This window comes from Oxyura jamaicensis, chromosome 12 (genome assembly GCF_011077185.1).
Source record: "Oxyura jamaicensis isolate SHBP4307 breed ruddy duck chromosome 12, BPBGC_Ojam_1.0, whole genome shotgun sequence".
Taxonomy (NCBI): domain Eukaryota; kingdom Metazoa; phylum Chordata; class Aves; order Anseriformes; family Anatidae; genus Oxyura; species Oxyura jamaicensis.
The window spans coordinates 1,923,722-1,939,362 of record NC_048904.1 but is presented as its reverse complement, the minus strand read 5'-3'; the positions used below and the strand labels follow the sequence as shown (position 1 = coordinate 1,939,362).

At 39.0% G+C, this 15,641-nt stretch overlaps 1 protein-coding gene across 1 annotated transcript in view; it reads right to left on the bottom strand.

The window, feature by feature from the left end:
* The window catches only part of TKT (transketolase), a 24,536-nt gene extending 9,134 nt beyond the window's left edge, over positions 1 to 15,402 (bottom strand). Inside the window, exons 1-9 of the mRNA XM_035337410.1 lie at positions 15,145 to 15,402; positions 9,934 to 10,051; positions 8,245 to 8,358; positions 7,496 to 7,593; positions 5,690 to 5,881; positions 4,756 to 4,874; positions 3,038 to 3,231; positions 2,211 to 2,375; positions 812 to 968 (exon numbers count right to left, since the gene is read on the bottom strand). Coding sequence (XP_035193301.1) covers positions 812 to 968; positions 2,211 to 2,375; positions 3,038 to 3,231; positions 4,756 to 4,874; positions 5,690 to 5,881; positions 7,496 to 7,593; positions 8,245 to 8,358; positions 9,934 to 10,051; positions 15,145 to 15,251 — 1,264 coding nt within the window. The 5' untranslated portion in view covers positions 15,252 to 15,402. The remainder of the gene's footprint in view (positions 1 to 811; positions 969 to 2,210; positions 2,376 to 3,037; positions 3,232 to 4,755; positions 4,875 to 5,689; positions 5,882 to 7,495; positions 7,594 to 8,244; positions 8,359 to 9,933; positions 10,052 to 15,144) is intronic.
* Between the last annotated feature and the right edge of the window lie 239 nt (positions 15,403 to 15,641).

The following is a 15,641-nucleotide window of genomic DNA, read 5'->3' as shown; positions in this document are numbered from 1 at the left end:
AAAGAAAAGAAAAGAAAAGAAAAGAAAAGAAAAGAAAAGAAAAGAAAAGAAAAGAAAAAAGCCCTCCTTTCATCAAACCAAAAGCAAACCCTAACACGACCTGACATGCATTAAGCAGTTATGACGGGAAGGCAAAGACCAGAGAAGGTAACACCAATTTCCTGAATAGGAACAGATTCACAGTTCCTGTTTTATTAGCATTTTAAGTTCTGTTTGGTAAGAATGTTTTTACATTTTTTTTAATAAATACATTTGCTGCTCCAGTATTAAGAAATACTTTAATAGATTGAAGCTGTTACTTAAAACTTGTGATGTTAAAAGGCAGAATAAAACAAAAATATTTATTTTTTGTAAAGCGTTTTTGAGATCTGAGGACAAGACAATCTGTGCAAAAACAAGTACCATTAGTCTCTTGTTTTAGGAACTGGGAATGAGGTATAACCACGTGACTATTCCCATCACAGAGGAAGTCCATTGCAAAGATGGAAAGGAACCAAAGCTCGCTTTCAACTGACTCCTTTGTATCACTTTAAACTTCAGGTTTGTAGGGAAAAGTCCTACTTTTACCAAGCCAAGCTGATAGAAGAGTTAAAAAAAGACAAGCTGAGGCAGGCTTGAAATTTCTCATTCTTTCCAAATGCAGCATTGTGCTTGATACAAAATTACAAATATTACTACTTCCCAAAAATGGCTCTACTGCTAGCTTTATGAATGATGAATCTTTAAAAAAGCTTTCGCACTCAGCTTTGACCACTAAACACCTCATTAAATGAATGGGAAGCACTAGCAAGTAACTCCAGGCTGCCCTTACCAATAGAAACACCGCAGTGTGACCCACAGAGGTTGATGTTACTCTCAGAGATGGCAGCCATACGGATCTGATCAAATGCCCGTGTGAAGAAGGTCGCAAAGGTGCTGGCAAAAGCAACAGTTCTGTCACGTGTGGCACAACCAACTGCAATGCTCACCTGAAAAGAGGGAGATTGTACAGGAACAGTGAATTCCTCATTTATCGCAGTTTCCAAGAGATCATCCATGGGACTTTAGCAAGAAGCCCTCAATGCACTTTAAAAAACTCTCTCCAGTTCTGCTCCTAATCACTGGCCTTTCCAAAAAGGAAAGAGAAGCAACTCACTCTCTCAGCTTCTATTCTGCAGCATTTCTACTCCTTGCCTTAGTTGCTACCTGGTATTGTTGATCCTTACTGGCAGCAGCTTCTTTTCTTCATCTGCAGCAAGCAGCCATTCAGAATTTTAAAACTTATCCATCCTCCTCCCTGTTCTCCTGGATCAAGGACTTATGCTTCCAGTCCAAAGTACGCGGTATTGACTACCTCCAGCAGATAAAAAATATCATTATTAAATGGGGAATCGATTCACCCATATCACTTAGATTGGTGTTTACTAGAAGGACCCTTCTTCAGCAGTATGGAAAGTAGAACCAGGTTATTAAATCATTTATTTCTACAGTTACCCCATGCATTTATTTTACACATGTTCCTTCATGGCCAGATTTTTCTGGGCCTGACGTAAATACAAAATGCCTGACTCACTCTCATGAAACTGCCCTAGCATAAAATCTGCAAGAGACAGTCCATGGGTTCTTGAGTTAGAAATCATTAAGGACAGCAACTAATTTCTGCCTGAATTTATGTCTCTAATTCCATTTGCTTCAGTGAACCTTATAGAGGCAACTGACTCAGTCCAACAGATAATTTATCAAATTTTAGTCCTTTTTGTACAAAAGCCATGAGGCCAACTTTTATTAACTATTTCTCTGTCCTCACCTTCATACCCCAGTCTAGCATAGAGCTCACTGTCATGTTGTGTTGTGGTATTCCATTTCCTGCGAAGAAAAAAAAGCCTAGAAAGTCTCTTCAGAATTGAACCTATGCAAATCATACTGCAGGAAATATTACTATCATTTACGTGTTGCTATCTCCATGCACTCTGCTGAATTGCAGACAGCGTGACCACAAAAATAAGATAGATAAAGGAAGATTTAGAACAGGCTGAATAGAAGTACTCCTTTTGTATTACATTTGTAGGCTTCTGCCACAGCCTACGTTTTCCATAAGCATTAAGTAAAATTTAGTATCCATGAACACACATATAAAAAGCCTGAAACCTCACTTTCTGAAGAGTCAGACTAAATGGTTCCAGATCCTGCTGTGTAATAGCAGTACTTCATGAAAACAAGAGACCAGTTACCATGTTTTGTTCAGCAATGTAGCATTCAATGTAGCGACTGGGATGATCTTTCTTGAAAAGCTCTGAGAAAGTAGAGTTCTTTGTGTCTCCATCCAAAGCAATCACTCGATCATTAGCATGGCCCAGTTTTGCAAGTGCAACACCATAAGCTTTGCGGGTAGCCCACTAGGAAAAGAAAAGTATAGCAGTACTGTTAGAAGTTTCTGGTTTTAGAAACTTTGTTTACTGAGTTCTCATCTTTCTTGGAATGTATGCACATAAAATTAAAAACAAACAAACAAAAAAACTCATTTTAAGTGTTAACGCTATTATAACTACATGTGAGAAGCGTGCCACAGGAGAGTAAACAAAAAAAGGAAAATAGTGAAGCATGAAGACATATCTATGTTGAAATCAGCAACTCCCTACCAATCCAGCTAGAAATTTTTGCAAACCTTACCCAGATAGGTCTCTATCAACCAGATCTACAAAATCAACAAACCAGTATTTTTGGTCCCACTTTCCAACCAGGGAGATTCAATGAACTTTGCAGTGCTTCTTTAATTTTATTTACACATAAAATAGTTTGGATAACTTACAATGATTGCAAATTTACAGAGTGATTTGAATCTTTCTATTTTAATATATCCTTTCAATACCTGGCAAGTAGAACATTTGTGTGTCACACCGCAGAGGAAGGTATTTACCAGGATACTAAAAACTGGATGGGAAGATTTGAATAGTAGAAATCATGGCAAAGCATACCATGGGAAACAAATCCTCTTGCCACCTACTAAACAGTCTTATGCTTCAGACATCTGTCAAACTTTGAGAAAAGAAGGGAGTACCTTTTCTCCCACTTTGTAACTTGGTGGAGATGGCATCTTAATGTTTCTAATATTTACTACAGGTGCATCTTCTTCTGGGAGAGCAGGAGAAAGTTTTTTCTTGTTTTGGATTTTCTCATCTATTTCCAGAATTACTTGTTCAGCCATGTTTTTTGGAAGTGGCTTTCCATGCCAGCTTTCCTTATCTTCAACACCTGCACATTTTATTACAAATAAGAAAAATATGTAATCTTTTAGTTGCAGATTTTACCACGATAAAAGAGCAGTGGACTATGGCACTCTAATATTGTTTCCAAAGAAAGAATTTCCTTATTATTCCTACTGTAAGCAGTTACGATAGTATTCAATTGCATTAATAAAAACATGTTTAAACACATCAGAGAAAGAGTCAAATTCCAAACATTCCAGACAAGTGACCATTCAATACAACAAACTTTCAGTGTCTTCTAGTGAAACTATTTTTTAAATTGGTACCTAAAATACCCAGTCCATAAACATAACAAAAGTTCTATGTCAATGTGAACAGTTAACATGAAATTGCAGCAGTTAGTACTACAAAAACTAAGTTTCAAACAACAATTAACCAAAGCTGTCTAATTCAAACAAGCCTTGCCGTTTTACAGCTTTAATAGCTTCTGCTGACTCCTATGTTTGTGCACCTAGCACTAACAGCAAAATCACCTCTCTGGCTGATATGCTTTTCACTAAGTGACTAGGAATAACAAATTTTGCTTGCTTGCTTAATGAAAAGGATGGAAGAGATTCACTCTTGTTATTAATCATTTTTAGCTGATCAGAAAGAGGAACCCACATTGTGCTGCTAAACCCTATAGCTAACAGAATCATGGTGATGTCTGACAGGTTGAATATGCATTGAGTCCATTTTATTGTAGCTAGCATAGATCTCCTCACCTCCAAGAGCCAAAAATGTTTTTTAAGCACTAATGCTGTTAAGAAGTATAGAGTTTGAAAGACTTTTTACACCCTGTTGCTCAAATGCATAAACATTTGTTCACATTTACTTAAGTCTCATACCACATGAAAACTATGAAAGGATCTCAGAGGACCCACGAACTCCAAAATGTAAAGCTGCTAACCTATAAAATCATTTCTTTGAAATGCTGTATCCTGTGGCTGTCAAAATTACGCATCAGATCATATGAAATAACCTGCAGTATGACGAGACGTCTTATGTACCATGTCTCATGAAGTTTTATCAAAACTGCAAATGCAACATCCCTCGTTCGCTGTGCATTTTATACTTCCTGGCTGGTAACTAGCAGACTCGTTATCTGCAATGGGGAGCATGGAGCTTCTGTGACCAAGTTACTCTCTTCTCTGTCTCACAGTAGTCTCTGCATAGAAGTACAGCTGACAGCAGAGGAAATCCTACTCTGTAACTGGAGATCTATAAAAGCCCAATTAACACAGCTGGCTGATGTTAAATCTCAGAGTCACATCTTTGCCTGCTTCTAATGAAGGGCCAATCTAAAGTCCTTTATAAAAAAAAAAAAAAAAAAAAAGAGAAAAACCAATAGAGTAGAATTATGATTTTTCAGAATGCATTGTAATATGACCAAGTGATAAAAGTGCTAGGATGATAACCATTTTCAAATCTATGAGATTTTAGACTTCAATATATATGTTTTTAAACAATTGCATCGTTATTGCAGTACTCTGTACATGTATTATACAAAAAACAGTCGATGGTTTATTACCTGATATGCCTTTGCCTTTAAAAGTCTTTGCAATGATAGCTGTTGGCTGATGTTTGGCCTGTCCAAAGGCTTTGCAAAGTTCTTCCACACTGTGTCCATCAACAATGATAGCATGCCAGCTAAGAACACAAACAGATCAACTGTTTCTAAATGGTGTTAGCATATGACACCCTCTGGTAGCTAGCAACAATGAATACTAACTTCATTCCAATGCAGCGTCTTTTTAAGAGACCCAAAATATGCCAGAAACATGAACCCGCATTCATTTGCAACCGTAAAATATACTTTTTTTTTTTTTTTTTTTTTTTTTTTTTTTTAAGGCCAAATGACTCACAAACAGATTAACAGCTACTGGCAAAATCCAGTAAGTTATCCTACATTTCTTCAAAAATAAAGCCCATTTTTAAATAGAAGAGCAAATCACACATCTAGCAATCAAAAAACTAACAATGAAAATTGATTAAAACCATTAAAATGCTCCATTATAATTTGCATGGTTGATATTTTATCTGTTTTTCGTCATGGATTTTTGCATCTGTACAAAAAATACACATTTCTAAACTACATGAAAGCCCATACAAAGAATTTTCTTGGAAATAACAGTTTTCATGCCCATTTTTCTGATCTAGTTGCTAAGATAGTACCTGTGGTCACAGATAGTTATATCTGTATTCAATGTCATTAGAACTAGATCCTCTAACAAATTAATCTGAGTAAGCAATCCTTGTATTTTTCCTCTAAACAACAATTCTGACACTTCTAATGTTCCTGCTGTTCCTCCAATATAGACTACTAGTATCAGCAATCATAAAAGACCATCTTTCCTGTTGTTTGTTTCCTTTAGAGCTGAAAGTTCATTTAAAAAATTCTAAAACAGGCAAATAAAACATAGTTTCAAATGGAAGAGTATACTGAACTTCTTCCAATCACATACCCAAAGGCCTCACAACGTTTTTGGTAGATTTCAACATGATGCTGCAGAGGTGCAGGGTCACTTTGTCCAAGACGGTTAACATCAAATATAGCAACTAGATTATCCAGCTTGTAAAACCCAGCAAAGGCCATTGCCTCCCAGACAGAGCCTTCAGATAACTCTCCATCTCCAAGCAGACAATACACCCGATAGCTGGAAAAAGAAATTTTTAAAAAACAAACATGGTTTGACATGTAAGCGAACTAAATCAGAAGCAAAATCTCTCTTAACAATTCCTGGTGAGAGGTTTTTTGTTTATTCCAAATATTGGTCAATTGATTAATCTCAGATAACCATATGTAACCTTATACAAATCAAAGTACTTCTGAGCTGTTACACACAAGAAAATATTTAAGATGAGAGATACTTTTTCAAACTTTTCTCTCTAAGAAAATTAGGCTTTAAGCCTCCTATTACAAGGCTTGAATGAACAGGCCCATTAAACACTGTCACTGTGACTCAGCAAGGCCACTGACAATGCATGAAAGGTAACCGCCTGCTTCCTCATTCCTAGTATATATTCCCTGGAAGGTCAGCCAGTAATTTCATTTCAGGAAACTATAAATTGGGAATTAATTTAGCTACATATTAACACCTGTCGCATAACCAAATCCAGGAAACAGAAAACCAAATGATACTACTTCATAGACCACTTGTGTACACACTGACGCTTTTTATTTAGGCAAAACTCAGCAGGATTACTGCCTGATCTTCTCTACAGCATTCAGCCCTCAGTTTTTCTTCTGTTCTCACCCTCTTTTTGGATGACAAATCTATTATTTATTAAAATTAAAATGGAATAGTACGTTAGGCTTCAAACATATCCTTTTAAAGCCAAATAATCATGATAGCCGTTAGTGATTTTTTTTTTACTAGACATTAAGCTATTACAGACTTCTGATCCAAATCCCACCTGCCTTTAGCTAGATCTGAACTCTGTCCACACAAGCTTCTCCCCATTACTGCATGCAACACCATCTTTTTCTTCCATCAAGTAACCACTGGTTAATTTTTTTCCCCACACGTAGCATCTGCTAAACTCAATTAAAATCAGCAAGTCATCTTTCACACAAATGATTTCAAGCTAGTGAAGTGTAGGGCACATTAACTGGGCAGCCTACGTTTGAATGTACTAGAACTGTCACATAAAATAAATCAACTGTATCAGGCTACTTTCCTCCTCATATAGATTTACCTTTATTCTTGTCCACAAAACAAATGGCAGAAGCAGTTATTTTTGCCTCTATGGAGTCAAGTGGTTTTCAGGTAACATTTTTAAGCCTGACTTTATGATTCAGTAATGCCATTATTGACCATAACAGTTCCTCATCCAGATCCATGTTGTCCATTATTTGTCATCTGACTTTGAACAGATGCATCCCCAGTTTATTTCTTCCCTCTAAGGGGAGGCATACGGGTCTCAAAATTGCTATCAGTTGGTCTCTGGAAGTTAGAGGCTGCTCCAGCAACTTACTGCCTTCTCTGTGCAGGAACATCACCTTACTGTCAGTTTACAAAAGGAATGAGCAGATGCACCAGTTCTTGATAATCTCTGAATCTTTCCCATTTTCACTAGCAATGGATTCATAATTATGAAGGTGATATTTTTATTATTTTAAACCTGAATTAAGTTAAGACTTGGGAAAGGAGAAAAATAGAATAAAGGATTCCCCGTTCCCATTACCCTCAAAGGTAAAAATACAAATTTCTTTTCACAAAACATTCCCACCGAATGCCTATAATGATGAAATAAGAAGATGGAATTACCTGGCTCTGTCAAAGAATTTGCCAGTGTATGCCATTCCACACGCAGCACCAAGACCCTGCCCAAGGGATCCAGTAGCCACATCAGTGAATGCTTGTCTCTGATAACAAAAAGACAATGATTATTTTACAGTTGAGAAACAGAAAAGCAGGAGATGCTTTAACATACACCAAAATTCAGCATCTCAGCCATGACAGTATAGTGCAAGTCACTCCATACCTTACCCTCTTCCCCTCTCCCAGCTATGCATGTACTTCAGTGGTCAGTGTCACAGGCTAACTAGTTTCTCTGAGAGGGAGTGTTACCTATAGCTCAGGGATTTCTAAACTGTGCCTGGGATGGCAACAGTTAAGAACTGATCATTTTGAATTAAAAAAATAATTGAAAGAACTGATAGGAAATGGAAAGTCAACCAAATTGGATATAAAGCCTTAAAATACCTCAAAACTTCTTATAGAGCAAGAAGAGACATTTTTTACAACCTTTTTAAACAGAAAATATTGTCATACAGGACTGCAGAAGAAGTTTATTAGAATACTAAAAGTAATTTTTGCACACATTTGCATACATTTGAACCCAGACCCTGATTCAATTGTGAAGCCACAAATATCATCATAAACCTGCATGGAAATCGTTATCTTTTCTGCACTGTAGCTGGCAACCAAGAGTTGCAGCCAAAAAAATATTATATATTATATATATATTATTTTACAGAAAACACCATGTTGTATCAAAGGTTACAAGCACTCACTGGTACTGGGTGTCCTTCTAAGACAGAATCAATTTTCCTCAAGTTCAGTAAATCTGTTTCTTGTAGAAAGCCGGCCTCTGCCCAAACAGAGTATAAAATTGGTGCTGCATGACCCTAGAGAGAAACACAAATTTTAAGCAAAACAAGTTTCACAATATCCTATTAACACGATAAACGTGTACAAAGCAGAAAAGGTCTATAATCAGCTTCTTGGGTCCACCAAAATGGGATCAAATTCTAAACCATTTTTATGGTACAACATACACTCTGATGTGCTACCATGTGCTCAGTGCCCATGCTTAAAGTAGCCCAGATATCTGACTGCAATTAAGGTACAGAGAATACTGCACTCAAGAGCCATTTAGGACATCCTCAAGAAAATAAACTTTGAAGAATAAGGAAGTCCCTCAGTCATGTGGGTCCAATTGCAAAAATCAGTTTTGATATCAAAATGAAACACCTGGATTGATTCAATTTGCTTAGGTAGCACTTTCAAGAACAGAACACTGGTCATTCAGTCAGTAAGCAGATGGCTGAGAAAGGGTTATCCCACTAAAACTTCCACAGTTTGTGCAAGGCGAGATGCAGGGCATGCCAATCAGCAAAATTTGAAGCTTTATACAATAGGATTCCTGTGGCTACATCCATCTGGACAACTACAACGTAGCAGCCACGTTTCACCACAGAGCCATTAGGAGCCAGCAGAAGCATGCACAGCTTTGAAACCATTCAGCAACTCTGGGCAGAAACCCTGCTTAATCTGAGGGGGTAAAACAGATATGAAGCTATCCTGTCTTATTGTTTTAGCTTCTCAACATTAGCTATGGACTTCTCACCCAGTCACTTCATTTGGAAAGGCAGTCAGAAGTAGCAACTGTTATAACCGAGACAACAGACAGACACCGTCAGCTATGCAGTATTACTGCAAGCCACCATGTGAGGGTCTCTGACGGAGACTTCATCAGCCGCTCTGTATGCCACTGGGAGCTTTCCTGAAGGTCCCTTAGCTGCCCTTAAGGCACACGATCAAAACGTCCCCGTGATGCACAAGGGCACAAAGCAAAAGGCAACAAGAAATACTCAGGGGCAGTCAGGGTTGTGCTTTTATGTGTTCTCTGAACTAGAGTGGCTTCAGAAGTACTACTGACTTTAACACCATATTGGCAGAGCAGGAATGCAAGCGCCTCAGAAACCCACCATAGCTACTTCATACAACACTCCCTGAAGAGCCGACAGTAATCAGTGCACGCTGTGACATGTGTGACAATTAGTGCACTAATAACAGTATGGCTGCATTTAACAAGTGGAACACAAAAGCTAGCTGTGACTTACTGGTGAGAAAATTAGCTATGCCAAGATAAGACAGACTTGAATTTCCCGATAGGTTTTATAGACAACATGATAGCACTTATTATTTAATATCAGAATAACTTAAACTTAATATAGTTAAATTCAGGCAAACCAAGACACAGTACAGAGATACTTTCTAATGATTTTTGAATTGTACTACAACTTAACTCTACCAACTTTTATATTTCCATAGCAGACACATTCCAAGCTGTCAAATATTTGCAATAGACTTCTCTGTGGATGCAAGCATAAGTAAGTGCAAGTCATGGAAGACAGATCAATGTGATTTACAGACAGCTCTTTACTAGCAACTATATAGCATAATAGTTAGGATTTTACCTTTGAGAGAACAAAACGGTCATTGCTGGCATTTCTGGGATCTTGCACTTTGTACTTCATGGTATGGAAAAACAGCACAGACATAATCTCTGCTGCACTGCAACATGATGTAGGGTGGCTACAAGTCAAGACAAACCCAAGATTACCACTTCTTATTGTTTTCTTAGGATCACATCTTTAAAACATCACTTTACCAGTCCTCTACCCCTCAGCGTTAAAACACACAGCCTAAAGCATTTGTGATAACCCATCCCATCTACCATTACCCCAATGCCAATCAATTGCACTTTAAGATGAAGGAGCCTTGTTATCTAGTTAAAGTGGATGTTAAAGATAGGCACCAGTGACGGATCAAGGACGTCTTTTAGAGCTCTCTGTTCTTCATGCCACAGGACAGCACCCTAATCAGTGACCAGGGAGCACGGGAAGCAGCATGCACCCCGTGCCCCAAATCATACCCTGCTGACTTGTCTAAGGCAGGAATTCACCCTGACGCAGAGGTACTTTGGCCACTCGCTGAATGAAGGAATTAAACACGTGGCATCATGACGTGTTCAGGCCTCACTGCACAGGCGGGAACTGGTAATATAAGATTAACTTGGGTCGAATGTTCTGGAACAGTTAGAACTGTATAGGATTTTTTTTTTTTAAATGATTCATTATTTCACTGTTAGAAGTGTTTGAACCAGAATTTTGACTTCTAGAGAAGGCACTAAATAATACAGTTCCCACATTTCATCTATTGACACTGAACACAGACATTTACTGTCTCCAGCTTATTAAAAATAATAGTGAACATCCAGATACACTTTATAAAATACCAATTTGGTTAATCTTTGGCTAAAAGAAGGACCAACATTTTCCAAATTTACATCTAGATAAGTTTGAAAAATCAAACTAATTGGTTTAACAAAGATTTAGAAATAGCTGGACAGTCTCTCTTCTACTGAGCAATCTGGGACAGCTTTTGCAACAGTTTTCAGCAGCAACACAAATTAATACTTCAGCTGTAGCTTGCCTCTGAAATACACTGGCCCCCTTCAGAAGCAGATATGCCATACAGCAGCAAACAAATAAATATAAAATTATATGACAAGTTTTTTCCATGTGGTAAATACTGAGTTATTCTAACACAATGTATATATTTAAGTGTATCAGAAGGGCATACAACTATTTTTATTTATCTACATTACTGTAAGTTAAATAATCTTTTTCACCTTGAAGGGATGGTCCCTACTTGACCTATTCAGTATATCAGCCTTGGGTTTTCACTTACTTTGAATAGAACTCTAAAGCAACACAGACAGTTGTTGCTTTTTTGTTTATCTTTATTTAATGTGAAAGTAGCATTTTTTTCCCAGATTTTACTGGTGTAAACAGGATCATTCTAAAGTACAGGAAAGTAAGTGATGAACAGTAGGAGAGTTATGGCTCCAGAAACCACCAGCTTTGAGACCAAAACACTCTTGTTCCACTTTCTCTTCTGCCAACATTTATTTTTCATCTTTAACGTGACACTCTTTAAAATATTAGACCTTTTTTGTAATACAGGACAATTTTACTATGAAAGAGTCACACTTCATTTTTCTTTACACATGTACATTTACCATGCATGTTAGGATTAGACAACACTTTCACTAGAACTTTAATGACAATATTCTCTTCAGGTAGTAATAAACCTTCCCTCCCAAAATCCCCAACAGTGCTATAATAAGAGAATAAAAACATGCAAAACACTAGCAAAATATGAATTATGGTTAGTGCCCATCCCTTAGTAAGTACTCACACACAGGGAACCACAAGAATTAGCTTTAAACCATGGTTCAAACATATTAGTAAATATTTATGTATTTGAGTTAATCAATAAGCCTTACATGCTTGTTTAAAGCTTTCATTCCTTGAATTTTATTAACTTTATACTTAACCATACTGCTATGAACTCCTGGTCTTGGTAAAAAAAGTTTTAAACAACCTAAAGTGGTAGCATGTGGAAAAATAAAAAAGTAGAAAATTTAATAAATGATCTGAATTTTTTTAAAAAAACAACTTGTTAAAACTAATAGTTAATTAAATGAATTCCTACTAACAGAAGTTACCTAAAATTTGATGACATAACAGAGACCATAAGTCACTCTAAGACCAGCTATATCATTTTGCTAAATATAGCCATACTAACTAGATCAACTGCTCCAATTCATACTTTCCTAACAAATTCTGTTAAAAATTCCTTGTTAAGCCTAACAAAGTGTATTTGGCATACTCATACTGGGGAGAAAAATACAACAACTCATCACCACTATTCTCACACCATTTTTCAAGTGTATTCTCCATTCTTGACTAACCAACAACCTAGAACTTTGAGACAATGGCCTGATGAATACGTTTCTCTGCCCAACAGCTTCTACCATAGAACTTCCTTAAGTTTGAAATACAACCCTTCTATAAGAAACCAAAAAAAAAATAATAAAATAAAATAAAATATATATTAAAACCCTGAATTTTTAGATCCACAGAAATAAAGAGTAAAACAATTACAGAATAGAACTTTTTTCACTTAACATCAATTTATATTACCTCCACATACACATGCCTAGTCATTTCATCTGAGGAGAACTGTAGTAGAATGTTAAAATGGAATATCAAGTAAAAGGCAAAGATGCAATATGCAAGAAAATCTGCAACAAGTGATCATACCACATGTTATGAAATTTAACTGCTTCTTAAGAAACTCTGGCAGCTTCCACTTTCAAGAATTTAGCCATCTAATTCTAGGAAGCAGACACTGTTTCAAAACTGCAGAAGTTTATTATTAGCCACAAAAGGGACTCTACCAGTTTTGATCAAAATGTCCGCACTGCTTATCTAAAAGGAAAGTGCAGCCACACCAAAAAGCAAGTATGTTCAACCTTTACAATTAAATTAATCAAGTTTTTTCCCCACCTAAGGCATCTTAGGCACTTGTTTCCAGTTTACTGGAGTTTTTCCACTACAGCTAATAAGGGACTCATCATAGCTAAATTACATATTTGATGTAATCAAATCTTATTATATCTGATGTAATAAAAGCATCTTAAGGACCAGATTCCCTGGCATTTTAGCCCTTGAAAAGACAAAGGCTATACTTTCTTTAATAAAATACAAGTAAAGACTGCAAGAACTGGCTTGTCCTATCAACCACTGAACCACTTTTCCTGCAACATATACCACAGTTTACAGAAATTGCTTCCGTGACAGAAGTTGGCAGGTTCTCTTTCATTTGAAGTGTTTCTATTGCAAGTATTTCTGTCACTTTTACAAACTACACCTTTAACAAATACTAGCTTCCTTGAAAAACTCAATGCAAGCATGACACGGCTTTTTTTTTTTTTTTTTTTTTTTAAGAGTAAGTCTCTATTTAAACATAACTTGCATTCAAACTTCTCTGTCTACATTCTTACACTATGCTAGCACTTTAAACAAAGCTCACTGTCACATTCAGGTCTTTGGAAAACATTCATAATGCTTAATTGCTTTAGAAATGTATGTTATTTGCCTAATGCTCCAACAGATTCTGAAATTCTTTTCATTTTAGGCATGATATGCACCATCTTGGTAAGCAAATCTTACATTTATTAATGAAACATATAACTTGACAGCATTATCTTCCCTCCAGAGCCCATCTTTTGTAACTTACTCATTAACAGGTTGTGTAATAATTTCAGACTCTACACAACTCTAAGTAGAGCCAGAATAAGCTGTAGCGATTAATGAAATGTCCCTGTGCAAGGAGTACTCAGTGTTGTAGTACACAGAAATAAATAGCTCAAGCAAAGCTATTTTTACCATTTCTTCATCAATACTGGGAGAATGGTGCTAATACCAGATTTCTGAACTTTGTGACCCACAGAAGAAAAGCAAATGGTGCGGCAAGATCCTCATTCTTTATTTTCACATCAGACTACATGGAGATAATTTATTTAACCTGTAGATAAGAGAATCAGTAACACACACATCTGTGGCCTGCATACAATACATAGTAGAACCGCAAGATTGAAGCCTCAGCTGTATTAATCAGATGTATCACAATTTTTCTTACCAGTAATTTCACATAGGCTTGTATAATATCTGCTATATGTTGGAGCTTTGAATCAAATCAAGAATCAGAGAGCAATTGTTGGGTGTCCTGCGCTTCTCTCTCCAGGCTGGACCAACTAAGTTTTTATTGCTTGGTAAAAACCCACTCCTATGGCTGGCTGAGAGGCTCCTCGTGCCCCAGCACCCCATTTTACACAGAAAACCAAAGCAGTATTGTCACTTGCTGCGTGGAAAAGGAACGAGTAAAGTTCGGTTTCTGTATGCTTTGAGAAAGAGCCACGTGAGGCAGCCCATGCCCGACACAGAGTGGAAAGTGTAAGGCAATTCAAAGAGAAAGCTTGGAAACGTTTCCCAGGCCACCTTTCTCCACAGAAATCTCAGCGTCCAAAGGATTCCTTCAGCCATATATGAACACAGACACACTACAGCCAGTTTCAAAGACATCCAAAGGGAGGAAATTACCACAAGATGGGATATAAAAGGCCTGCATTCTACGTGGAAGCACTCAAATGCATTATTCAAGCAGAAAAAATTGCTTTAATTTTACATGAGTCAAAGTGGATTGTCTGCAGAGATTTTTTTTCCATAGGTAAAGCACGATCAAAGGAAGGATAACCCTGGAATCTGCACGCATCAGAGACTCGGCTAAATCCTGTCCAGAGGCCTGAATAAACCGCCCGTTGGAGACCGCGGGCATTTCACAGATAATCCCACTCGGACTCACTTGAAATTCTGTGGAGAATTACTTCCAACTGACGGGCACGAAATGAAAAAGAAACCGTTTGCGCCTGGGGCACGAATTCTCTGGTGCTCAGTCCTGCACCGGCTCGGCACGGCCACAGCGCCGCCGCCCGGGGCGGGGCCGGGCCGTGGCCGCTCCGCTCCGCGCCTCGCCCGCCGCCGCCATTTCCTGACGGAGCATCCCGCGGAGCCCCCGCCGGCACTGCCACGCGGGCTGCGAGACACGCGGGGCATCTGGCCGCGCCTGCCCTATGTGGAGGCTGCCCGTCCCCGCTGCGGGGTGCTCCAACTCCCCCCCACTCAGTGTTGTGCAAAAAATAGAGCGAGAAAGGGAGAGCCTCCAGCAGCCCCCCTTCAGCAGCCCCTCTCGGGGCTCGGCCCGCCCGCCCCACTCACCCCGAACCGGCCGCGGTCGTGGCCTTGATGGAGCTGATGCGGAGCCGGTTGGCCGTGTCCTTCAGGGCCTGTAGCGTCTGCTGGTCGGGCTTGTGGTAGTCCTCCATGGGGGCCAAGCAGCAATCGGCGGCGGCAGCAATCCTGTGGCGGGGGCACCTGGGTCCGGACAGGGGCGGCGGCGCTCGGTGAGGACGGTGAGCAGCGCGCCTCGGAGGGGCCGTGCAGGGTGGGCGGAGAGAAAGAGCAGGCGAGGGAGGGACGGACGGAGGGCAGGAGAAAGCGAGGGAGGCTCAGCCCCCACCGGAGAGGCGGGCCCGGCCCGGCCTCGGGGCCTGCCTGCTCCCCCTGCCGATAGGCGGCGGCTCCGGGGGCAGCGCGCAGGTGCCCTGAGCGCCATTTCGCTGCCCCGCCTGAGGGGTGGACGGAGCCCTGCGGCCTCTCACAGCCGCTCGGAGCAGGAGGGGGTCTCCACCTCACGCTTTTCCATATTTCAAACC